Genomic DNA, 26,362 nt, shown 5'->3' with positions numbered 1-26,362 from the left:
ATCAGGAATCAAGTCAAGAGCATTGTCATTTGGAAGATATGTTCCCCCCCCCCATTTTGGCTTCAGAGGAGGAAGCTTAGAGTAGCAGGTCTGCAGGAAGCATATTGATTAGCTGCATATATTCCTGTCTTGGACTATAAATGCACCTATGGATTAGAAAATATCATGTGTTGGAATATTACTCTGTAATAATAATACCGTAGTCCTAATAATGCTACCATGTAGCATTAACAATAACACCACATATTGATAGTAATGCCACAAAATTAAGAGATCCTGGAAAAAATCAATAGAAAACTGGATCCCCATGAAAGGGGGACTGACACTGACTGAATGCTTAACACATATTTGCACACACATATTCACTCCATGTGGGCTTTCCTAACTGTTCTGTTCATTCTGTTAACACCATGACTGACCTTTTCATTAATCATTCAATCCAAACTCCCATCATTCACCCCTAATATTTCCCCCTGTAACAAAGCCCTCTCAACCACAAAAAAAACCCTTGAACCTGACCATGAACTTTGAACAATTCACAAGCCCCTCTTAGGAATCCCTCTAATCCTTCTTTCAGTATTATTTCCCACCCTACCACTTCCCACAACACCCATGACCAACACTCTTCCGCCCTCTAACTACAATTCTTCCTCTTAATTACTAAACAGTAATGATCCCACTAAACAAGGGACGACACAAATGATTTTTAATCCTAACATCACTAATAACACTCCTACTGATAATTAACTTTCTAGGCCTACTAGACTACACATTCATGTCAGCAATCAAACATTTCCCCATTGTGTATTTTATTGTCAAATTCTACAGCTCTGTGGTACCCAAGTTACTGCAAGACCCTTTCTGTGAGACTGATACTTTTACCACATGAGAACACCAGCCTTTCAATCTGGCCCAAGGACACTCAGCAATTCCTACATTGTTTTAGTAAAAGTCCTCTTCTGGAGGGAGATGTAAGAAAACACAAAAAACTACATGTGTGCTTTGGATTTTCTCTTGTGGCAAATGTCCATGGTTTCCCCATTGGCTGAGCAGGTTTCCTTCTTGGAAAATTAGTTTTTAGTTCTTCCCTCTTCATGCGCAAAATAAATATATCTAGCAATGAGTAAATACACAGCCACCCTGGGTAGGCCTACAAAATGTTCTCAGTGGTGCTGAAAGCCTGTTCAGAACAGGTATAGGAAAAATTTCAGGGGAGTACCTGCCAACTTGCTGTCATGGGCATGATCCATGGGCTCTAGGAGGCAAAGTGTGCTCTGCCAGCCCTCTGCCATCCACGCAGTCACAACCTCTGGGCACAGCAGAGCCTGCACCTACAGCCTCACTCCCGTTTCAGAAACATCAGAAACTGAAGACTCATTAGAAACGGATGACTCAGGAACATTTCAGAACTGATGACTTCTTTCTACCTCTGTGACCTTTTCCATGGCAGGCAGTAATTTCACAGCACTTACATGGTATTAAAGGTATGGAAATGGTATGGTATTAAATAATTGGAAACACAACATGTATGTATTCTATTTTAAGTAGTAAGACAGTGACCCTTTATCATCAAAGAGATACTCCTGCACAGTCTGGAGCCTCATAGGCAGCTTCAACAGGCGAAGTTGTGTCTGTAGCACTCTTGGCTTGCCTGTATGCCATTTCAAAGCTATGTCATGAAAATGCCCTTCTAAAGAAGTGTCAACATTCAGAAATGTTGCAAGACTAAAGTTCTAATATGGTTGTACTCCTAGAAATTGCAGATTTATTGGCAGGTGTTTTTGTTTCAGGTTCATTTTAAAGTGTCCTCCCAATAAAACAGGACAGAACTGCATGCGACTTTGCATTTAGGTCCAGGTATCTGAAGGTAAACTTAATTTATATTTATGTTGTCTTCTTCTATTCTAGTAAATGGGAGATGTACACACTTTTTATGAAGAAGTGAAATTTTCTAAGATGAAAGGTATCATGCAAGAGGAGGAAAGAAATTACCATAATAATACTAATACGAATTCATTTCAAGTGGCTTTACAAACCCTAGCTTTTGCTCAAGCTTAGTGTTTGCGTGGGCAGGTCTAAAGCTCATACACATATTTGCAGTTAGGCCCCATGAATTTATTTGCACAGAATATGCAGAATCACAGGTATATTTGGTGAGCAGTGGAGTCACAATTATATAAAGGAAAGCCTTCTGTGAGAAAGAAGGGATTACGTTACTATCGTTGTTTGTCAAAGTAGTGTTTTCAAACATTTCCTAGCTATTACTTGGCCCAAGGCTCTCTTTCAGTGAAGGACCATCCCTGAGTCCAGAAGGTGTTGGATCAGGCCTTCCTGTATATCCATCCATGTCACAATATTTGAAGCACCACTTAAATAGCTTGTTTTGTCTCATTGACGTGGCATCTGCCTTTATAATCACCAATTCTCTTTGTGGCAGCTGTCTATTCATTCCCCAGACCATTAAACTAGCTCTAACTAGTGAGAAAGAAACTAAAATTAGTGTAACACTTCAGGCTTCAGCAGCTGGGTCTTCAAATAGAATTCCTGGCAGATCTGTGCTTGTCTGTAGCACATTCCGCTGCAGATGTGCTGCTGTAGGTTGAATGGCCCTTTATTGCACAGTTTCTATCTGGATCTACTAGATCAACTGTTTAAAAGTCAACAGGAGAACACCAGACCAAAAAAGGTCCTGATTAAATCAGTTAGCCCGCTATACGCAGAAAATAATGGTAGACAAGGGAAGTTGAATATATACCCAAAAATTAAAACCCTGATATTGCTCAGTCAAGCTGGACGAAGATACTTGGCACATCTGCAGCTTCCTAAACCAGCAGGAAGATTGACCTGAATTAAATTATTTTATGTCTGCTGTGAACTGCACTCAATCAAAAGAAATAAAAATTATTCATGTTAAATAAGCGATCCTTTTTATTTGCTATAAGAAATTTATATTTTACTTAGGAGCATTAGGTCTTCCCTCTAACATCTAATAGGCTTGGCCTCCGCTGGCAAAGCAAAATACAAAAAAACAGGTAAGAGAAAGGCTAAATCTTTTGCTGTTAAAGAAATCAAAAAGCTAAATTTAGAAGATATTATTCATAGCAAGAGCTGTATGATGCAGAGAACAAAAATGGAGTCCTTTTCTGCAAATATCTGTCAGATGCCTGACAGGGGACCCCTGGCAAACACGTGCACTTGGGTGGTGTGCAGTCTGTACCCCAGCTTTGGAAGCTATTTTGGGACGGCCATGTGTCTCCAGGTGGTCACCATCCCAGGAGCAGATTTCCAACAGAAATGCAACACTCCAGCCCTTCAGCAGCCTCTGGAGGCAGTGTTTGGGTTTGTCCCAGTGTTAGCTTCCAGGTGATGGTGGGCACCCTGCTGTAGGGCGTTATTCCCCTGTGAGCTGTGGCTGTGGTTTGCCAGCAGCATTTGCCTTTCTTGTTTCCCTCCCAGGCTGCCCCTCAGAGGCTCATCCACCACCTCTGAGGGATTTGCCACACACAAGAGCAGAAGGCAGGTCTTGTCTTCTCCTGTGAAGTGCCTCTTGTGACCCTAATGTGCATTGGGACAATAACTTCTGGTGCTGACTTATGCAATAAATCCAACATTTTAGTGTATGTTTAAATTTATGTTAGTGTACCTTCAAACTGCAAGAGTAAAAAACAAGCTAGAAAGCAGAGGTCTAAATATTTATTTGGATCATTTGAGCTCCTGCTCAAGCATTGTGGTGTCTGATGCACTTTAGAGCAGTCATTATAGCAATATATTGATTTTATCTAGGTATTGTGAAAGCTTGCTAACATTTTTCTGCAAGATAAATTTCTTGAACACCTTTAATATACTGATGAAATGCCAGAAAAATGAAAATGTCCCTAGGACTAAAGAAACAGACAGCTTGGATAGCAGTTTTAATGTTTCTCTTTCTGATTCACATTGTAATAGTCCAGGTGTTACATTCGTACTTGTCCACAGAATTTTACAACGATGTAGAAATAAAACTTTTACTATTGTCATCAAGAGTCAGAGGCCTGTACATTTCTGGATTGTGTATAAAACTTTCAAAAGGTGAGCATTCATTTTGTAGGACCAATTCAATATATTATCTGATTAATTTCTGTATCCATTATGTATTTTCCAGTATCAACTTATTTTTGTTTTCCAAAAGACAGTCAAGACTTTTTTCCAGTTAAAATTTTTATATTAATCTTTTTTTTTTTGTATTGTATTGTATTCAAAATATAAACACCCCTAACCACTGCTCTGCTAACAATATAGGAAATTATGAAGATAACAGCAGTTCAATGCCTTAATTCAACAAGCACCAAAAGTGTTTACTGCCTGGTTTCTGGCTCTGTCATTAATACTTTCAGAGTACACAGCTTTCTGGAGAAGTTCTGCAAGCAACGCATTAAATTTGTAATACTGACCCATCTCTGGCTTTTAGACAGCTGGCTTTTGCTCAGCAATTTCAAATGAAAATGATAAGTGCTTTAAACCAGCTTTTTAATTATATCTACTGGGATTACTAATGCAAATGCATGAAATGTATCAATTTACGATTACTAGTTTTTATAATCAGGGGAACATCTGATTTAGTCTATTTGGCTTTGGAACAAAAAAGCCTAAGGTGAGTCTCTCTCCCACGGTACTGGTTTCTGTAGAAAAGACAGCTATGATTTAACCCTAGATTAGCAGAGATTTTGAACAGACTTGTGCATGACCATGTGTCCAAACTGACTTAGAAATGGTATTTCTGCAGGGATAAGGTAATTGTTTAACAAAAATAAATTTTGTTAATTGTTTAACAAAAATAAATTTGATCCTCATACACTGTAAGCATAGTACAGCATGTCTGAGACTCAGTGGTCATTGTTTCTATTCCACAAGGAACTAGTGAACACTTCTATTTCAAGTAAAGTACAAGATTTTACTTCCTAATAGTCCTTAATTACTGTAATGAAAGGTATTTCAATTTAATCATGTCTTACTTGAAGTAGTAGGCCAGTTTTGTAAAATAATGTAACACACTGAAATGTAGTTGAGTATAATGCAGAGAGGGGTTGAGTTGTAGTTGAGTATAATGCAGTTGACTATAATGCAGAGTAAATGTAGTTTAGTATAATGCAGAGTATAATGTAGAGACAGAGGTTACTGCCACCATCTAGGTACATGCACAGATACTGTGGGGAAAGGTGCATTCTGAAACTCCAGATAAATACTCGACAAAAAGGACAGTATAACACTCTGTCTTTGGGGGTTTTTTTGGGTTTTTTGTTTGTTTTGTTTGTTTGTTTGATGGTTTTGTTTTGGGTGGGGCTTTTGTTTGTTTGGGGTGTTTGTTTGTTTGTTTGTTTGTTGGTGGGGTTTTGTTTGGTTGGTTGGTTGGTTTACAGTCTAGTACAGAAAATATATCTGAACATTCAGGGTGTCCATCTCTGGGCACTCAGCAGTCGTGTCACCACAGCAGCTGTGCGGCTGTGTGCAGGACTGCCCCAAGCCAGGACAGCATGGGGGAGCTGCACAGGCACTTTTCATGCCCCCCAGTCAACACCCAGCAGATGGCAAACATGGAATGGAAATGTCCTCAGGACTGGAGAGAAAATGGCATTTACTTGTTTACACTTTTTGGTGAACTCTGACAGCAGCTGCCATTTCAGGTGCTCCCCACAGAAAGCTTTCTACACATCAGAAGAAATGCTTAGACATCTCAGGCACAGGTCTGGGGTTTAGTCACTCTGTACAATTTTGTATTGAATTTTCTTCTAGATACAGTGTTTAATGCTGCATTTTTTGGTCAGATGGGGCCTAACTGAGGAAAAGGGGCCTATGGAGAGACATGGCCTGACTCACTGAAAAGCACACTACGATTGAAATGTTCAAAGCTTTACTATTATAAATGAAAAGCATCTGGAAAAATTTGATTCTTATGTTTGGGTTAATACTAATTCCTGTGCATTAAGTCTCAGGAGTTACAGGTGGTTACACAAGCACCTGTAAATTCCCTTGCCATTGTTTTTTTCCTTTAATTGCTGATTGTGGTCCTAGCAGTGATCTTTCTTTTAATTTCCTTGCTCTTCTGTGACTTTTACAAAGAGCATTTCAACTGTCTGGGAAACCAGACATAGCAAAATAAGAAAACATTTTGAAGACATATTTTTAAGAGAGATAAAATAGAGCTGTTAGACAAGGAATGGTAGTTCAGGTCATTTTTTAAGTTCGTAAAACCAGACCACATATACATATCAGCAGGTTCCCACAAGAATGTGTCCGGAGGCTATCAATTAGTATTGGCATGGCGATCGGGTTACATATTCCTCAGTACCTTGGAATCTGAGACCACAAACATTTGTTTCATGGGAGACCTACTCAACCGTGTCAAGTTATCTATGCATGTACCTGGTTACGGGATTTGGCACTTGGGTTAGGATTTGACACCAACAGACACCACAGGTGACAGGACAGAGCTGGCAGGCAAGGGCTCAGTCTGAATGGGTGTCTCCACAGCCAAGCCACTCTTATTTCCTGCAGATGGTCCAGCAGCAGTACTAGAGAGGGCTCTGTCAGCATCTGCCTCTTCATCCATCCAAGTGTAATCTCATCAGATAAAAGCCAAGCTATGTAAAAGTTGTATGAAATGAAAGGGTTACAATTTTGGTCACTTGTCATTTGCATATTCCTGGGAGTAAATTGAGATATGACCCATAATAGTCAGATTTGAAAGGCCCAGCATTCCCTTTTGACTTCATGGCTGTGGACTGTGCCTGTCCCTTCGCCCCTACAGGAACCTGCGTAAGTGCAAACACAGTCAGAACAATTGTGAAGTGAAGCATAATCTGGCAGTCAGACACACACACCACACTGATTGCACCCAGAGGGAGACTGAGGGCAGGATGGAAGGCAGAACTACAGATGCTGATCTGCAGGTAAATCATGTTCCCCATGGTAGAACTCATTGTACCAGATCCCCATCAGAGTCAGACATTTCCAGGTATGCGGCCCATTATTTTAGAACAAGCTTTGACCCCTGGCTGTGGGGTTCCCTCAGCTGGGGAATGGAATAGGCATCAGCTCATAGCCACCTGGGACATGGGTGCACAGGGAAATCCTTCTGGGCCATTCATCTGGCTTTGGGAAACAACACAAAGTGGCCTTTAATGCATAGCAGCAAGCAGCATCTAGTGCCATGGGCACAAAAGCTGAGTGTTAGAAGGACTACTTTTTTTTTGAAGAGGTAGTGAAATGCTAGTGTGTATGGGCTGATGTGTTAACAGAGGCCTCTGACACAAAGATCATGCTAAATCCATGTATCTCACTGCAGGACAGTTCTCCAAGTGCGGGAACTCTTCAAATTACATGACATCAGCACTGTGAGTGCAGGAGTGTGCCTTGGCTCATGTCCCTGAGTCCTAGCAAATGGTACTCATTTGAGTGCTCTGTGCATTGCTGTGACAAAACCCCCACCAGTTTGCAAACAAAAACCTGAAAACGTCAATTGAGGTAGAAAAAAAAAAAAAAAAGACAATTACTCTTAGGCACACTAGGGTCAGATAACTCACAGTATTTTGTCATAAACTTTTATTATCCTCAGCACTGCAGGATACAATTGGGATACTAAAAGTTCTCAGCATACTAAAAGTTCTCAGCAGAGTGGCAGGCTCTGATTTTGTAATCTGACTAGCAGGAATGGTCAGGATCCAGATTTTCTCTCCCTAAAATAAAGTTTACTGGAAATAGCTCTTGACAGATGTCAGAGGGAGAGACAGTGTATCAGTCCTACTGGAGTTCTCCAATAAATAAAATGACACAGGGAAAGAAAGAAAAATGAACTTTGCTTGGAAATGGAGAAAATTGCCTAAGAAGTTCTGTCAGAGCATATAACATTTTGCTTAATGGTGGAATTGCTCAGTGAAATAGTTTCTAAGGAGAATGTTGAACTTGAGGGATGTTTTCCAGCATTATCAAGTACCAATCTAGAATATGCTTCCAGATGGACTATTGTATGCTCAGGAATTTAATACCTCTCACAACACAGCTTCAGCTAAATATCTGTAAAGGGCACACATCTGTATTTTTTTTTGCCTTGAGTAATAGCTGCTATTTTTTTTATTTATGTGGCACTGACAGTGTGTATTTATCGATTTACAGAAGTGTGCCTTCTGACAAGAGAAAAATCCTGGCATCCAGCTGCTCCTTTTTGATTCCCCATCCCATGGGTACTGAAGTGATGCCTCAGCCAGAAGGCAAGGAGGGCAGTGGCAGTGGCAACAGTGGATTAAAACAATCTTTTGTGCTGCTTTAGCTCAGAAGTATCCTATGAAGATTTATGTGGGAAGTAGATTGGGTCTGTGATTACTGCCCATTGAACACAGGAAGAAGTGAAAACCTGTGGATGTAATTTTTAGCAATATTGCAGAACAGCCTACACCAAAAAAGACCAGTTTGGCAGCTAGCTTTGTGAGCATACTACTCTTACCAGCATTAAAACCACTTGTAATATCACCCTGATCTTTAGATTTTTAGGCCATACGCAGCTAACATCATCTAATTATCCCAGACTATCTGCTGATGAATTATCCTTGCAAATTCTCCTATTAGCAATCTGTTAAGAGGAAACATACTGCACTACATATTTTTGTCCCAATCTGCCAGGAAGTTCTATAACATATATTCCAGCCTCTCACCTTTCTCATGCAGGCTATTTTCTCTCAGACATTTAATCATCAGAATTACTCTTTCTTAAAGACTTCATTAAGGGAAAAAAAATCTCATTGCATGACTTACAGCATTTCCTTATCAGTGCCTGAAGTGTGGCTTAGCCTGGTGCAAGAGCTTGTTTGAGGAGAAATCAAGCATGTGTCCCTCACTTTCTCTACTGTGCCCCACAACACTGTTTTTTTTCCAACCAAATATATTTCTGATTTTGACAGGATTATCTAACTAAAGGCCACCATGATGTGCAGGCTCACAATCCATGTTAGCAAGAATAGCATACTATACAAACACTCTACATATGATTGCATGGGTTTTTTCTCCTAAATCATGTATTCCAGACTCACTGCATCACCGTGCCTCTACTGTGAGCTATTGCACTCCAGCCGTCTCCAGTACCTCGTATTTTTGATATCTCATTATGCATGAAAAGGTTTTCTTCACTTAGATGCAAGTGACTGTGTTTTATATATTCTGATAGCCCATTCATTTTCATTGAAAATAGCTTGACAATTTGCAGTTCTGCCAACAGGCAGGAACTAATCAAAAGAGCTCCGCTTTAATTTTCTGCTTTAAAAGAGATAAAATCTGGTATCTCAAGAAAAGCAAAAAACAAAAATAGGAAAGAATAAAAATTGCAAAAACATAAGTTACTGACTTCTGTTTGGCTGTGAGTTTCTTACTAATTAAATCATTTTCAATCCCTGTTACCACAATCCTTACCTGACACTGAAGGTTTCCAACAGATGATTAAAAATAATGTTCCTTTGATCTATTTTCACTTTCTTGATAATTTCAACTATTTTCTAATTTCTGTCTACTGCAGATAGGAATCAATAATGGCTATGCAGATCCTTCTAAGGTAGCTATGCAGGAGTAGCAACACAGAAAAAAAAAGGGTCTGTGTCACTTTGTGCTTCTTGTTGGCTAAATATGGAAGGAGAGATCATTGTCTTCAAGCACACCTGCAAATTCATTGACACAGAGTATGTTTCAGGTTCTTATTACAGTGTCAGCTTCCTGGGGCTATGCTGGGAGCCATAGAACTGGCATCATGAGGTGCCAAAGGTATTGCTACAGGCACAGTTTTGTGGGAGTGGCAGCAGACTACCAGATCAGTCCCTGCATTGGTAACTGGTGCTATCTCTTCTTGCCCTGTTGCCTACCTGTTTCCACTTTTAAATTTTCTACTGGATGTTTTCTTGCTTTAAGTACTATTTTAAAATCAAGGAAAATTACAAATTAGGACAAGAGCTTAAATGAAGGCCTTTAAAGGCTCCTGAGCTGTTTCCCATCTCACTGCTTGTCAGTGCTGCTTCTGTAGTATTTGAGGTGGAAAAACCTATCCAAAACCTTATCAAAAGCATCAAGTACCATTTATGTCAATTTTTCCTACAGCAACATTCCTAATGACTTCACTGGGAGGTTATCGGGACAGAAATCAGGAGTACTTACCCCAGAATCACGACTTTGAGAATGTATGCTCCACAAGAGACCATGAAAGATCAACGGGACAGACGATATGTTGAGGGTCTTCACTAAATCCCTTCCTGTAAAATAGTACCAAGATCCTATCTAACACCCACAAAATGTCTTTACCATGTCTTGTGCACAAACACTTAGTTGACTTAATATTGGCACAGACTGGTATATTCTTGCACATGTACTGTCACATTTTCCAAATTGTTCTGAGGCAAAAATTAAAGGCAATATTTAATATGGTCTGGAAGGTCACTCTTTGATAAATGGGTGTTGGTCAAAGAAAACTCAGTGAATGTGAATAAAACCTTCTAGCAAACTGCTGGTTTTCATTGCGAGAGTAAATCGGTGAAAGCCACAATGTTTAACTCTGTGCTACTGAAATCTGGAATAACCTGTGAAACTGAGGTAGCCTTATGGTGGCCATGAAAGCAGTAAACGCTATCTCTATTTCAAGCTTATTTTTTAATCTGAATTTGGACAATATTAGGGGGGTTTTGCTATAAATGGACTTTATGTGTTCCTGTTTTAAACTACAAAGACATGTTAAATAGCAGTGAGTGTGTCTTGCACCTTTCAGCCATATATCCAGAATAATGGAGGTGGAAATTGTGAAAATTGTGACTGTGATGGACATATGTGTGTTGCTGTGCTTGTTGTACACATACAGTCCCAAGTCACACACATGCTCTTTCAGCTGCTTAAGCATAAGGACTTAGAGTAACTACAAAGAAAAAAATATAGAAGTACGGCATTCTAAATTACACCTTCTAATTTAATCACTAATTTAATCACTTAATTCTCATAGATACTATAGCAAGCAGGTAGGAACCAGAACTGAGAAAAACAAAAGCAACCATAAAACTTAACGGGTTTAATGTACCCATTAGAAACTCTCTTTTCTGCAGCACACACTTCCCTGGAGAACCTGCCATTACCTTGGTAATGCATTCTCATTTATTTGTCTCTGACATATTTGAGGTCTTCAGAGTGCTGCTCAGTGTGACTTGAGTTAGTCAAATCTTGGCCTACAGGTGACAGGAGGAATAAAAGCTCCCAACAGCCCAAAGTAGGCAGCCAGCTTTTTGCAGAAGCTTCAGAACAAGGCAACAAAAGGCCATAAGAAAGTCAATCACACTTGATTGCATTAATAACCAGTTACAGAAAAGCAGTATGGGAGCTGATAAATTAAAAACTCATGATGAAAAAGTGGCAGAGACAGCTGCTGAGTAAGGTCTTAAAGCCCCAGCATGACTGATGTAGTGTGTGACCTATACAGTCTGCCAGTTCCCAACACAAGCAGCTGCTAAGGTTGTTGATTGAATGTACAAATGTGTACCAGGGACAGCATCCAACTTTTTGCTGTGTTGAGGTTTGGCCAAGACTGAAATCTTCTGTAATTTTGCCAGAGCACTTTTCTGTCCTCTGCTTGCCAAGATCTAAGAAGAGCAGTATTTTGGAACACAGAGACTTGAACTTAGAACTAACACCTTCATCACATCCAGAATGATTTTCAAGAAAACCTTTGAGACTTAAAACACATTAGGAATTGTTTGTTTACTGGCATGCTTGCTATCTCTTTTTGTTTCTTTCAAGTACAGTTGTGGGAAACATTTTCCTTCTCCTTTTATAACAGAAAAGGGAGATAAACAAGGAGATAATTACAAAAGAGGTGAGAGTCAGAAATGATGTGAAAATATAGTAAAACTTCTAGAAAACAGAAAAAAAAAGAAGGGAAGAATTGGATGGGGAAAAGGAATGAATAAGATTAATAATTATTCAGTTGTCTTTTATATAGTTATAAATCAGGAGAAAGGGAAGAAAACGAAAATTATGTTCACTTGGGACCCTTGGACTTTTCCAGGGTTTTTTCTTTTCCCGTTTGGTTTCCATTTCAATTTTAATGTGAAATCTAGATTTCAATGAGATTCAAACAGGGAGGGGAGGGGATATTTCAGTGGACACTAGAATACAGCTTTTTTATTTTATTTTTATTATTCCTACCACCTATATTCTTCTATGTCGAGGTTGTTACTGGGTCTAGGGTCTTCAAAGAGACACGAGCAGTTGTTGGCTGTTATAAGGTTGTTTATTGCATGAATACATCAGTCTCAACGGCAAAGAGTTCAAGGTGTTAGAGTCTGTTTTAAAACCTTCCTAGTATAGAGTCCCAAGCTGGAGCAGCAGCTGCAAGGCTGCTTTCTGGTATACAGTCCCAGGTTCTGTGCAGGAACAGCAGCAGCAGCAACAGTTGTTCTCAGGCACAGAGTCCAATGTCACGGGCAGCAGCTGCAGTAGTAGAGTCTGATGTTCCAGAGAGCAGCAGCAGCAGGGACCACAACTTTTCTTCTTTCTTCTTCTGCCATCTTCTTCTTCTCATGGCTGCTGATGTGTTGATGCTGTGACGATTGATGATGATGGTGAAGCTGATGCTGAAGATTATGTTGCCCATGATGATGATGATTGTCCCCACTATCAATCTTTTCATTTATAAAACATCCAATCAGCTAAAAACACAATTCTAAAACATTCTTTCTAAACCAATCTGAACTTCATTCTAATGTGTGAAAGTAGTATAAAAGTAGTGTCAGTTCTCACCTGAAAAACTATGTATACAATATTTACCCAAATGTGCTGTCTGTTTTCTTACTTCAAATTTATGTGAATAAGTTTATCTATTTACGTGAATAGTTCTATCTATTTATGCATGAAGTTTTATCTATTTTACGTAAATAAGTCTATCTGTTCTAGTGGCAAGGTTCTGCTATGTTTTTGTTATGCTTAGGACTAAGTTGCTGGACTTTCAACAAGGCCTAAGGGCCTTTGCTAGTTCATACAGTTTCTTAAGGCACTTAAAATGTATTTCTACTTACTTAAAACCTAAAACTTAAATTTACTTAAAACTACAACTCACGCTTTTATTTACTTAAAACTTAAACCTACACTTCTACTTTATATCTGTGTGGCTTAATATATCTTAGTTTCTCTAAAGGCTTTAATTCAACCCCTGCATTCATCTCCCTCTCTGAGGAACTCAGAGAGGCTTGCATTCCAATACTCCTACAAACACATACTAAAACTAAGTTACTGACTCCAGGCCTCTTTCCATATCTAGTGCTTTTAGTTTCTTTGGAACATCTAGAAGGTACTAAAGATGAAAGCCAAGCTACCTTTCCTTGCCATCATGCCACCAACCAAATTCCCTTCTACCTAAAGCACAGATTTATGCTAAAATGAGTTGGGGTGAGTGGAATAGGTACTCATTTAGGGAACAGAAAGTAATTTCTATAGTGCCATTGTTGCAGCTCCTTGACTTCTGGGGCAAGTTAGGCACTAGCAGGAGAAGGTACTGGGGGACACAGACACTGGTCTGCAGCTGCAGAGCCACAACCTCGTCTGTGTCCAGGCTGTCAGGTCTGCCAGCACTCCAAGTCAGGACTTAGGAAAAAGTGATTAGCACTCAGTCCTCATCAAATAACAGGAAGCTGATGGAATCTATATGGGGCCATATCATCCCATAAAGAGGGATAGAGACAGCCAAAGTGCTGAATGCAGGCTCTGCTATCTACAGACACTAAAAGCTTGCTGTTGGTTTCTTAAAAAAAAAAAAAACCAAAACCAAAAACTACAACCAAAAAAAAACCCCAACAAAAACCCAACAACCCAAAAGCTGAGCCTTTAGTAGCTATCATGTGCTTCTCAGATGACACCTGGTGGACAGAAGCTAAAGAGATGAAAGCATTCTGCCTTCATAGTGCAGAACCTTGATCCTTACAACTGCACTACTGCGCTTACTGCAGGTGCAGCTGTCCTCCATATTCTGCTAATCCACCCCACGCCCCTAGTCCATTATTAGTTTCCCAGAATTAGCACTTATCACCCATGTATCTTCAACAGCATTTTTTTTTCAGCACTCATATCCATTTTCTTTATTCTTTAATTATTATACTGACTCATGTCCTGAGTTTGTTTGGTTCTGACTTGCAAGTCTGAGGCTAGGCTACAGTGGACACACTATTTCCACAAATAAAAATACAAGGAAAGCCCCTGGTAGCAGCAGGTGCTTTTATGGTGTAGGATAACTAGACAATTTTATGAGTGTCTTCATAAGTGGATAGTCACACTCAGAGGGTCAAAGGCTTTAGTGTCTTCTGATTATTAATTTACTGTTTTAAACTAATTCCAGTTTGCTTCTGTTACAGTGTCTGTCTTTTCTGCAATTGTCCTAATGCATCCCAGTTGAGGTCTCAGAAATAAATTAGCAATATAAAGCAGGGGGGGGAAGGTATCTGAAGAGAAACATAGAAAAGTGTTTCTTATGGGGATGCTTATACCTTGAGGTGAAACAGGTGGTTTCCTCAAGGATCTCATGGATAGGAATATTAAGTTCTGGTGCAGTCCTGTCTCTCTATTTGGCTCAAAGGATTTCAGAAAATGTCAGATACTGCTGAATCAATGCTGTGACATATGAGGCCTCTGCCATAAATAAGGTGACTGCCATCAATTGTTTGACTGCTGGCATTGCATCTTCTAGGATTTTTTTTTTCTGTTATTTGCTTTTTTCCCAGTTCTATGTGTTTAAATGTTTAAATGTTTAAATGTTTAAATGTTTAAATGTCTTTAAATGTTAACAACTTTTTTTCCTTGGTGTATTTCCATGCTTTTTTTTCTGTCAAATCTTGGAAGATTTTATGAAGCAAAACACACAGAGAAGTCAGGGACTCATTGACTTCAAACACCTAGCTAAGCCGAAAAATAATGTGGTAGACGTCAGAAGGAAATGATTACATAATTATCTGGATTGCTTCTTCTGGATTCAGATTATCTGTTTACCTGTTTGGCAAACAGGCCATCCAAGAGTTGTGGCATTGTATTTGGTCTGGCTGAGGTGGAGTTAACATCCAAACAGCTGTGCTTTGTGTTCGTAGCCACAATGGCTGAGACTACTCCAATGCTGGGCTCCTAGTGAGCCATGCTCAGGTGACATCAGGGCTGTCTCTCCAACACCTCCCACAAAGGCCTGCAGGCCTAGAGTGTGCAAGAGGCTGGGATGGGAGACACAGCTTGGACAGCTGGCCCAAACTGACCAGAGGGACATTCCATACCATATAATGTGTGAAAACAAAAGCTAAGGGGTGGTGAATTTTTGTTATTAAGGTGTTTGTCTTCTAAAGCAACTGCTACATGTACTGGGGCCATAGTCCCAAGAAGTAGCTGGACATCACCTGCTAAGAGCAATTAGAGAATGGATCTCCTTGCTTCCCAATGTGGTCTTTGCCTTGATCTCAACCAATTGAGTTTTTCATCTCATTTTCTTCCCCTGTCCTGCTGAGCAGAGCAAGTGGTGGAGCATCTTTGTGGAGTCCTGGTGCCCAGTCAAGGTGAACCCACTGCAGGCATATCCTGGATGAAATGTTTTCTCCACAGAAAGAATGAAGGAATGTCCTGGCACAGCTGAAAGCCAGGGTTCATCTTTATACCAGCATTGCAACTTGATGTCCGAGTCCCTGCTACCCAAAGCCAGAAGTAACCAAATCTAACTATGTTCCGACACCTGAAATATCCCTTCATATGGTTTCAAGAACAACTCTGTAAAGTCCTCAGGATTCTGAGTAACTCACAAGTAAAGTAAAATAGTCATAATGATTGACCACCCAGAAACTGGTGAACTACTGAGCAGTACCTGAGTTACACCATGAGTGGAAACACCTTATTAAAGCACTTTCTGAAAAAAGGTGCTTTCTGCAGAGCAGTCCCCAACAAGTGACCAATTTGCTGCTCACAGCAATAGGAAACTTGGAAGGGCTGACAATCACCGAAAGAAAGCAAATGCTAACATAACTTACTTTTTTCTCTTACACCCAATAGTGAAGGCCAAGGCAAAGAGGACTTTGAAACACTGCTGAGAATACTTTTACAAGCTTTTCAGGTAGCAATCTGTGAGAATGGCACTCTTTATTTTATGCTGAAAAGTACTTCCAGGCTTTGAAATGTTCACCTTTACTTTTTAATTCCTATTCAGCAAATACCAAGAGAAGAAGTATAGTCATAAAATACAGAGGAAAATGTATCTGGAAAGTGCTCTGAAGAACATCAATTAGATAATACAACGTCTTCAGCATAGTCCTTCGGGCAGCATCTGTGAGGGCGTTTGTGTCCTGCAGCCGGGGAAACACCGGTTCCTAAAGCCTCTGTGGCAGGAAAGCCACTGGATAAATAATTATTTCTGTTCCACAGAAATGCTAAATGACCATTCATTTGAAAGTTTGACTTGCATACATGAGCGAGAAACAAGATCTTCAGAGCCCGCCCCCAAGAATTCATTGAATCATGTGGAACTCTCCACATTCTGACAGGCTAATGAGGGTCCATCCCGGTGTTCCTGAAGGAAGCAATCCATACAAGCCCTGCAACATAAATCAGACCAGGCCCAGCAAGGGCACCCCGGGAAGGGAAGGGAAGAAGGAAGGAAGGAGTTAATGGTAGCAGCGAGAGGCGCGGCCGCCCCTCCGCTGGGCGGGCCGGCGGTAACATGGCCGCGCTGGCCCCGGCGCTGGCGGCGGCGGCCGGGCGGCTGCAGGTAAAGGCCGTCGGCACCCCGGCCTGGCGAGGCCGCGCCTCCGGAGGAGCCCTGGGCTGCGCGGGTGTGTCGGGCTGGCCTGAGACAGCCCTTCGGTGTGGCGGACTCGGCGTTTCTCTGTTGAACAGTGCATTGGTGTGTGCGGGCGTGTCACACCCCTCACTCCACCTGCTTGCCCCTGCCGCTTAAACTTACCTGAATCGCGCCAATAGAAATCGAGCTCTGCACTGTGGTGTTGTCTGCTTGAAACTACCGAGCATTTAAAAAAAAAAAAAAAAAACAAAACAAAACAACAAACAAACAAAAAAAGGTTGTTAATAACAATTGATTTTGTTATCTACAGAATGAGAGCTGTTCCAGTACTGCAGGTGCTGGCCGACAGGTTCAGAGCTGGAAGATCAAAGCTGACCGAGCTAAGAAAGTTGAATTCATAAGAACTGCAGAAAAGCTAAAAGCTCAGTAAGTTAAACAGTTTATCATAAGTATGTTTTCATTCTGTTCTGGAGGTAACATTATTAACTCGAGGTTCAAAGTAAGAATGTATGATAATGAAATCTTTAGGCTAAAGGTATCTTTTCAGGGGCTCAAATTATTGTGGTTATTACAGTAGCTCAGGATAGGCTTATGAGCTCCAAAATGCCCTGTTGTTTGAATTACTGTTTGGACTTACGCCAGTGGTGTAGTAAGACTTTAGTTCGAATTGCTGCTCTTAGATGCACCAGAAAAGGAAATGTGTGAGGCACAATTGAGTTCTCAGTCTTCCTACTTAGCTGTGCTTACCCTGTAAGGACCTAAAGCCCTTAAGACATGCCGACAAAAAAGGAACTGCAGCAACTGCAGAAGATTGAAAGACTTCATCTAGAATATCTAGGCCACTGTTTTGAAAAACAAGGGTTCAAGACAGCCCAGGCACAGAAATGATTTAAACCTGCTTCCCCACATCTTGATCAAGTGCTGATGACAACTGCACTGGCAGCTGAAAGAACAGGGAAGCTCATCCTCTGGAACAGATCAGAACAGGGAAGCTCATCTTCTGGAACAGATGAGCTTTATGGGGAATAGCTAATGTAGCCATCTGACTGAAGGAGAGTTTTGCAGTTGTGAATCCTGATTTAACAGGGCACTTAACTCACACCGGTATTTTACATTGCGTGTCTGAATCGAGTTCACCTTGATTACCCTGGATCCCGGGTTGTGGTTGAAAATTTGACCGCTGGGTAATGTAGATGTTCCCAAGCCGCTTGAAGCGAGGCATGCCATTTAACTGTGGCTCAGCGTCCCTCTGTAATGTTGTCTGTGCTGGGGCTCCATCTAGGTGTGCCACTGCATTAATACAGCCTGTCTGCCTGCACTTCCCAGGGAACACTCTGGCAAGGCTCCCAGAGAGAATGCATGCACATAAAATTTCAGTGTGTAAACCGATGCATGCCACTGAGGTGATTTCCTTGTTAATTTCTTGTTAAAGTTCTTGAGTTACTGTGGTGTGTAGTCTTATAGCTGCAGAAATATTTTCCTTGAAAACAGTTGTAGAACAAACCAGGGATTTGTACCAAATCTAAGGCAGTCCTATTAACACAGCCTGCCCACTCACCTTGGAAAATCTTGGAGCTTTGCTGAGAGTTACTGAGAAAGGCACCCTTTCTTCCTAGGCTTGCAAATATAGAAAAAGACAAAACTGGACACCTTTATAACAGGAAGAGTGATTTCAGGGTAGAATACAGATTACTTGAGGAACTGGAACACAGCATGACTGTCAGCAGGAAAATGGAAAGTAAGTGAGGTTTTATTTGGGCTTATTTGCTTTTTTTAAAATATGCTTTTGTTTTTGTAAATGGTTTAAAAATCAGTAGTACAGAGAGATCAGTTTAGATGGAAGATGGATACTGGTAAGTGTGGTATTTCACCATGTGCTTAGAAACAGACAGTTCACTGCAAAATTCAGAAGCATAAACATTTTGGGCCTCATATGTTACTAACTGTTATCTTTTAATCTTCAGTGTAAAACCACTGTGGTGGAAAGGTACTGTTCAAGAAACTTGGAATCAATTTTGTGTGTATATTGTGTGTATATTTGTGTGTCCAGCTAAGGTACAGTAAAAATATTCTTACTTCAACATTCACACACTGATTGTTGCCTTTAAATACCCCTTTAAACTGTTCTGTGTTTGCATTTTTTGAGTTTTTGGGCAATGAATATTCCTACTTCAGATAGTACTATGAGATGGTAGGCAGTCTGTCCTACAGTATCTGTTCCACGTAGACATTATAGTATAGTTCCAGAAAAAAAAGTTACCCCCTTTACTCACAGTACTTGAATTCTTTCAACAATAATCGCATAAATCATGCTATGCTATCTGATACAGATCAAAATAAGTTGAAGAAAGTAAAGGAATGTAAAAACAATTAAAAGTATACTTTCTTACAAATTTGCATGTGTTCTGATGTGCGCCTTTTATTTAAGGAGTCTTAGAATGTCCTTTACATCTTGCGGTCCTTAAGAAATGTACATTTTTCAGGAATGACTAAGCTAATAAGTTCAGAAATTTTTTCCATGAGTAAGAAGGGAGCATGGAATATGGATGGAAATGATGCTATGAGATAATAAAGAGGACAGTGATGAGAGCATGATGAGAGCACTACATGTCAGATGTGAAGGAGTATATCCTGCAAGATAAAAAAGTGTACAACCCCCTCTGCCCACCAAATTCCCATTTTACTATGTTGAGGTCTTTCAGCATGATCTGTATACTGTAAGATTTTCTGTGGTCTCAACAGGAACTTGTACTTCCTTAATGCAAATCTTTTAGGATAGAAGATAAAGGTCCTTAGTATCTAAGATGTAGCCAGAATTTCATCCTCTTCAGCAGTGTATGTATGGCCTCACGAGGAGCCAAGTGGTAACAATACAAATAAGTGCACACATGCTTGGAGCACATGAAAACATTGATTCTTCGCTATTTAACCCAACAAATAAATGAATCTTGTTGAAGCAGTACATTCATATACACTTTCAAAGTTTGTTTTCTCTTCATAAATGGGTGTTTTGAAGCCTAGGTCAAAGTCTGCCTCAGAACTCTAGAAGCTATCACCTGCATAGGCAGTAAGTATTCTCCAAGTTCCCCTTTAGAAACGGGAGCTACTAATTTTAAAATCTGCTGATGCTGTATAGGAAGCTAACGTGGATCACATGGTCAGCTACACGCAATTACCAGTTAAAATGCTTAGTACTATGGCAGTTTCTTATCATCAAATAGAATTTGTGTCCCTGCTTAGATGAAACCCCTGGTTTATTTTGGACACTTCATAGCTCTTGTTCTTTTACTGAATATAATGCACAAAGAAACTGTCAGAACTATCAGCACCTTATTTTATTTAACAGAAGCTAAAATCCTGCAGCAGCTATCAAAAATACAAAACAATGTGAAGAGACTTCAGCAGCAATTGAAAGATGTGAAGCCTACACCAGAGTGTAAGTCAAGATGACAGGTTTAAAAACATTTTCCTCTACAGACAGGTTTCTTGCATAGTTGTCTTTCTCCTGCAGACTTGGGATACTCCTCCAGTCTTTAAGATGTTGCAGGAATCTGGAAAGGGAAGACTAAACCTAGAAATCATAAAAGACTGTGCAGTTCTGTGTGGAAACAGAAACTTACTTGTCTTACAAATGGTGTGTGTTTGTTCCTTTAGGTTGTTGAAAGCCTGATTTCCTATCTGTAACATTTGCCTTATGCAAAATAAACCTGGTATTCTACTACCATGTAATTCCCTTTGATCTGGTAAGAGGTCACAGAGTAGGTTCTACAGGGAATTCATTTCTAGCCACCAGTTTGAAATGTAGACTGGAATATTCCACATAAAATGCTGCAGCAGTTTGTTCAGTTTGGCTGTTTTAAAGCTTTTGGGAAACAGGTTCTGAAAGAACCATCCTCATGTGGTACCTACTACCTTTTGTGGAACTCAGGTTGAGGGCCTCCTACTAGCTGAGGGCTTTCTGATGCTAGATAAAATGCATCCCCTTTCATTTATTCAGTGCTTTATCTATTAAAAAAATCATTATCTATTTAAACTGTCAGTTAAGATACTGAGGTATGAAAGACGAAAAATTAGATTTAGTTTATATAACTTTACCAAAATACAGGTTAGTTGAACTGCATTCAGTGTGTCCATAGAGATGTTGGCTGATTTAAAAGAGATTTTAGTCTAATAATATAATCTAATCTAATGGGTGGATTTTCTTCCACTGCAAAATATATCTTCTCTGGACAGCTGTATTACCATCTTAAGTCAGGACTACAGCATGCTGACAGTACAGGACAAAGTCTTACTCTGATGTTTCTTTATCAGCTTCATAAAAGTAGTTACCTGCAGGTCAAATAGGATTGCTGTAATGTGGTATAAATCAGAGTTGAGTGTGCTTAAGTCATTAACTGCATTGCTCTAAGAAACACAAGTGGAACTCTAGAAGTCTGTCTTAGTTTGGGCATCAGTTGAAGGTTAGTCAAGGTAAGACTTCTTTAAGGGAAATAAACATTTATATTGGCATTTGCATCCAGCTAAGTCCTTTCATAAACACACCTTTTGGATAAATAAGAATTTGTCTTTTAAGGCTGTTTGAGATGGAAATGCTGGTTTTTTGTACAATGAGATACGTATCCTGAAAGTCTCCAGAAGTCCTGCATTTCTGGATAGTGCTTAAGTTATATGCTTTTTTTCTTCTTTTCCTTTTTTAGTTGTTGACAAGATCAAGGAAATGATGGAAGAAATAGAAAATGCAATCAATGATTTTAAAGAGGAACAGAGGCAAATGTATGTTTATGTACTTCAGTACATATAAACATACATATGTATGTATGTTTATATGTACTTCAGCTACTAGAAAAAGGGCTGTTGTAAGACACAATGAAAACTTTGCATTAATCTAGCAAACTGTTCTTATGATTTACTCTTTTGGTAGTGATTCCTGAGGTATGTAAATCAAAGTACAAGCTGTCAGAGTTAGCATCTTGATAAACTGACTTTCAGAGAGGGTGTTTATACAGCTATTGCAGCATTCCAGCCTAACAACGATTTGCCTATGAATAGGCTTTTTAGAGAGGCTGTAGAAGAGATTAGATTGTGGGGTTTTTTTTGTTGCTGTTCTGTTTTCTAATCGGGTTTTGGGGGTTTCTTTTTCTTTCTACTGGTATCAGGAGGGGATTGAGTTAATTGTATGCATGCCATAAATGTGTTCTTTCAGTAAAAGGGTAACTTAATTCTCATTGTGTAGGGCTTTATTACCGGATCATTACAACTGTGCTGTTACCACTTCAGTTCTTAATCTTTGAAGAATAGCTCTTGTGTGGCATTGAACAATTCCAAAATTCATTTTTGGTGAATGGACAATGAATACTGGATTTTTTTTTCTTACATTTCAGTGTTTGTCTCTTTTCAGATATCAACAGCTTTTGAAAGAGGAAAAAGCTGTCATTAATGAGCTCAGTCTCTTTGAGAGAAAAGTGGAACTGTGGGCATTAGGGAGCTCAACAGCAGAAAAAGTTTGGAAATTACCATCAGCCAAGGTCACAGTTGATAAAACACTGGAAAATCATCTACCCAAAGAAGTAATAGAGTTTGAAAAATTTCTTCAGCGAACAGGGGGGCGGCAAGGAGGCTGGGATGATTATGATCATCAAAATTTTCTGAAAATACGGACAAAATACAGAGGAAGGCTGTCTTACATGGATGAAGCCCTTGAGTATCTCAGCGGAAGAACAAAAGAAGATATAGAACAGCATGACAAATGGTATCAAGAATATGTAATTTTACATGAAAGAAAGAAAGAGGTAAAATCATCCCTCTAAGGCTTTTGAAGATTTCAGAAAATGTACTTATTTTTGAAAGGCATAATCTCTTGTTTTTGTATCTGCCTCTCTGGTTGCAGTGCTAGGCAGATTTCTCTTACAGTTGATGGTATATAACTGAGGTCTTTAACATCCCCAACCTGCCAAAGTGTTTGTCTTTAATAAATAATTACAAATAGACAAAGACCTAACAATGCAGAGAAGTGGCCTGTGTATTGCCAAAGGATATTACAAACACTTTTGAAGTCAGTGATCTTGCAAGCTCGGTGCCAAGCCCAGAGCAGTTACTGATCCTGTCTTCCTGTTATATTTGTCTCTAAGAATGTGTGTCCCACTGTATAAGCAATACACCTAAGACAGACTGACATGCAGAATTATGATTCCCTCAAGAACTGTCTAAGTAATAAAAGGCATACTGACATAAGAACTACTATAAAACAGTGGGTTAATTGGAAAGAAAGCAAGAACTGAGATACATTTGCATTAAAAAAGTATATTGCATCAACATTCATAACTACCCAAAGTTATTACGATTGCTGTAACAGTTTTAGCAGACATATGTTGAACCTGCTTGTGTGATCCACAAAATAGGGGAAAAAAAAGAGAGGAAACACATACAGGTGCTTCTTGGTTTTAGGTTTTGCCTTCAGTAGACTTTTAATTCTTATGTGTATATTTTGTGTTCTTGGAACAACTGTCTTCATCAGATTGAATCCATGTGAATATGTAAAATTTTCGTGAAACTTTGGATTTTTTTCTTATGGTCTCTTGCAGTCAATTAAAAAGTGGAAAGAAAAGCAGCAGCAAGAAAAAGAAAGAAACTTGAAGGAGAAAGAGAAATTAGAAAAAATGCTGAAGGAAAGATGGGTGCAACATGAAGAAGCTCAGAAGCAAAAGGCAGAAGAAGAAAGAAAAAGAAAACATGCTGCAGTTGAAGTCTGGAAGAAACAGAAAGTAGTAGCATTTGCAATAGATCAAGCATCCCAACTAAAACTAGAAGAGAAGGAGAAAAAGCAACAAAAAGAGTGCCGAAGCCACGTGAAGTTACTGTTGGAAAGGAATACCTTGCAAAAAAAAGTAAAGGAGGAACTTGAAAAGCTTGAAAATGAGAAGAAAGAGGAAGCTGAAAAGGAGGGAAGGAAGAAAATTGCTGCAGAAGAAATTTCTAAGTTTCAAGAGCATGTGCGTAATTTCACCTCCATTTTTGCATGTCGTTGTTTTAAATTTGATATGTCCTACTACAATATAATCAGTTAAACAGGTTTTAAAGTCCAAGTACTATTCATCTAAATCCATGATTGATTCATTACAAATAACAGCATCTATTGCAGATAAAGAGTATGAAACTTGATTTTAGACAAAGATGCTCCTTTTCTTCAATAGATATTGAATTCTACAAGATTACTCAAGATCATATTTCTTTATCCATACGGAAGTGCGTTTATTTCTTCACTAAATAATTTTTTTGAGAAAAACTACTTGGGCTATGCTGCCTAAGAAGACTTCAGAGGACCTGAGTGCTGTATTCAGATGGGAGGTAGAAAAAGTTGTTGGAATATCCTGCAGGTTTCAGTATCTGTTAGGCAAAGTCAGATTCCGTATCAATGTAAATGCAATTACTGGGAAGTTGGTATTATTGTCAGCATTCATACTGAAGTTTTATAAACACACTATGAACTACTACTTTTTTATTTGCAAGCCATGAACTATAATTTGTTTGTGCAGGACAAGCTATAGCAGGTAGCTACGTAGTGAAACCTTATTCTTTGCTATTACAATAATTTCAAAACAAAACCAAAAAACAACCAACCAAAAATAAAACAAACAAACAAAAAAAAGCTGTGAAAAGGCTGCATCTATATTTTTACATCATTTGTCTTACTTAGGAAGAAAAGTTTACTTTTCCACTCATTATGTTTCAGGATCCACATAAACTGGAGCTAAGGGTTCTACAGAAACACACTAAAGAAATAGAGAAACAGGAAAAAGACAAAAGATTGACAAAGTTAAGAGAGAAGGTAACTTTTTGTTTGTTTTAACCAGAGATGTGTGCAGCTTGGTGGTTTAAGCAGCTTGGTGGTTTAAGCTTGGTGTTTTCTTTTCATTGATCTTAAAAGGCAGTTGTTTTAAATTATCTAACTAGTTGATAAGGAAAACAAAAAGTCATGCCTTGTTATCAGTAGACAGAATTGCAGCAGGCATAGTTGTTCCTGTTTAAAAAAAATGGGGAAAAATTCCTAGAATTTGTGTCTCTCATAGTAGTATTTCACTGGGTAAGGCCTATAAAAGTGAGCTCCAATGTGGGTGGTGGCTTTCATTTTTCATATAATTTTCTACCATTAGTTAAATAAGTAGGCTGTCTCCCAGAAGCATTTTGCATATACTGGGTTTAAAAAGAGTTTAACCTTTTAAATTATTAAAATTTAATGTGAGCAAGTGGTGTCACTGTCTTCTGCAGTGAAGACCCAATGAGCGTCATGGAACTCCTTTTGTGAAGAACGAAAGACGCTAATTATTTTTGGTTGTTTGTTTCACTCTGAGGTCGAGGTTCGGGTGACCAGAGACCAATCCAGGTTGAACAGACCTTCCAAGGGCTGGGAGGAACGCAGTCAAGAGATGGCACCAGCAGCTGCAGAACCGCTGTTGCGTGTTTCTCAGAGGTGAGGAGGGGACCGATGGATGTGCAGCATGACACAAGTGCACTTTTATATTTTAAGCCTTTTTGTTTTCTTGTCAGAGCTGTCCCAGCCTGGAGAGGAGGGTCCTAGCTGCGCACCAGCATGTCCCAGCCGCAGTACGGAGCAGCAGCCAGCAGTTCCCGGCACAGAGCCGGCCTGACCCATAGCGTGTATTACCTCTGTCTTTTGCGAGTGTCGGGTTTGACACGCCGGCTGCCAGACCGGCCGGCTGTGATGTCCCTTGGCATTAAAAGCGCGTTTTCCCCGCAGCTGGTTGTGGCGGTCCCTTAAGCGTGGGGTGGCCACGCCGGCCCCCACCGCAGTGCACTGAGGCGCCCTTTCCCCTTCCCGTTCCCTTTCCCCGCTATCCTTCCTTTCCCTTCCCTTTCCCTTTCCCGCTGGTTCCCCCTTCCGTTTCCCCGCCCCGGGGCGGGCGCCGCGGGTGACGCGATCCGGGCGCGCCGGGCGCGGGCAGCAGCGGCGAGATGGAGATGGCGGCGGCGGCGGCGGCGCCGTGCCCGGGGGAGCCGGAGCGGCTGGACTTCCTGCGGGAGCGGCACGTGCGCTTCTTCCAGCGGTGCCTGCAGATCCTGCCCGAGCGCTACTCGTCCCTGGAGACCAGCAGGTAGCAGCGGGACGGGCGCCGCCATGTCCGCCCGGCGCCCCCCGCCCGTCCCGGCCCGGCCGCGCTCCCCTCCCGCCGGGCGGTCGCGGTGCCGGGAAGCCTCTCCCGGAGCGCTGCCGTCTCCCGCGGCCGGGAGCAGCGCCCCGCGGCCTGAAGGAAAAACATCCCTATAAATCTGCCCACCAGCAGACGGCTCCCAAAAAATACGTGTTAGTGTAGGGGTGTAGTCACCGCTCGCGTAAACTGCTTGACATCCACGAGGGAAGACTTGTTGATCTTTCTAATCTGTTTTAAATCCAGTGCTTCACTCTCTTAATCTGCCTTGGAAGCCATTTTAAAATAAATCACCTAAGCTTCGGCACGCAGGAGACTCCTCTTCATGTAACAAATATTTTTAAGTCTTCATTACCTAGTATAAAAGAGAAAATACTAGTGAAATATGTTCCTC

The 26,362-nt window shown here is 40.3% G+C and overlaps 2 protein-coding genes across 3 annotated transcripts in view; both read left to right on the top strand.

Moving 5' to 3' along the window:
• Nucleotides 1-16,552: 16,552 nt before the first annotated feature.
• CCDC112 (coiled-coil domain containing 112) lies at nucleotides 16,553-25,558 on the top strand. 2 transcript variants are annotated; one of them, XM_071424341.1, is made up of 10 exons: nucleotides 16,553-16,771; nucleotides 17,115-17,230; nucleotides 18,421-18,542; nucleotides 20,151-20,240; nucleotides 21,502-21,577; nucleotides 22,203-22,593; nucleotides 23,386-23,793; nucleotides 24,534-24,629; nucleotides 25,153-25,271; nucleotides 25,349-25,558. In XM_071424341.1, exons 1-10 carry the CDS (start codon nucleotides 16,724-16,726, stop codon nucleotides 25,377-25,379), a joined length of 1,497 nt encoding a protein of 498 aa, XP_071280442.1. In that variant the 5' UTR covers nucleotides 16,553-16,723; the 3' UTR covers nucleotides 25,380-25,558. The 2 variants fall into 2 exon arrangements, with proteins under 2 accessions (XP_071280442.1, XP_071280443.1); XM_071424342.1 differs by lacking the exon at nucleotides 20,151-20,240 and having other exon boundaries at nucleotides 16,555-16,771.
• A 145-nt stretch (nucleotides 25,559-25,703) lies between these two features.
• PGGT1B (protein geranylgeranyltransferase type I subunit beta) overlaps nucleotides 25,704-26,362 on the top strand; it is a 35,385-nt gene continuing 34,726 nt past the window's right edge. The window contains 1 exon segment of the mRNA XM_071424343.1: nucleotides 25,704-25,914. Coding sequence (XP_071280444.1) covers nucleotides 25,775-25,914 — 140 coding nt within the window. The 5' untranslated portion in view covers nucleotides 25,704-25,774.

The sequence above is a fragment of the Agelaius tricolor genome, unplaced genomic scaffold (genome assembly GCF_023055355.1).
Source record: "Agelaius tricolor isolate 1412-34295 unplaced genomic scaffold, bAgeTri1.0.p SCAF_4, whole genome shotgun sequence".
NCBI lineage: Eukaryota > Metazoa > Chordata > Aves > Passeriformes > Icteridae > Agelaius > Agelaius tricolor.
This window is presented reverse-complemented; position numbering and strand designations above follow the sequence as displayed.

Coding starts and splice junctions, on each gene's coding strand:
- CCDC112 (XM_071424341.1), top strand. CDS start 16,724: ATGGCCGCGCTGGCCCCGGCGCTGGCGGCGGCGGCCGGGCGGCTGCAG. Junction 20,241..21,501: donor TGTGAAGCCTACACCAGAGT/GTAAGTCAAGAT, acceptor TTCCTTTTTTAG/TTGTTGACAAGATCAAGGAA. Junction 21,578..22,202: donor AAAGAGGAACAGAGGCAAAT/GTATGTTTATGT, acceptor GTCTCTTTTCAG/ATATCAACAGCTTTTGAAAG.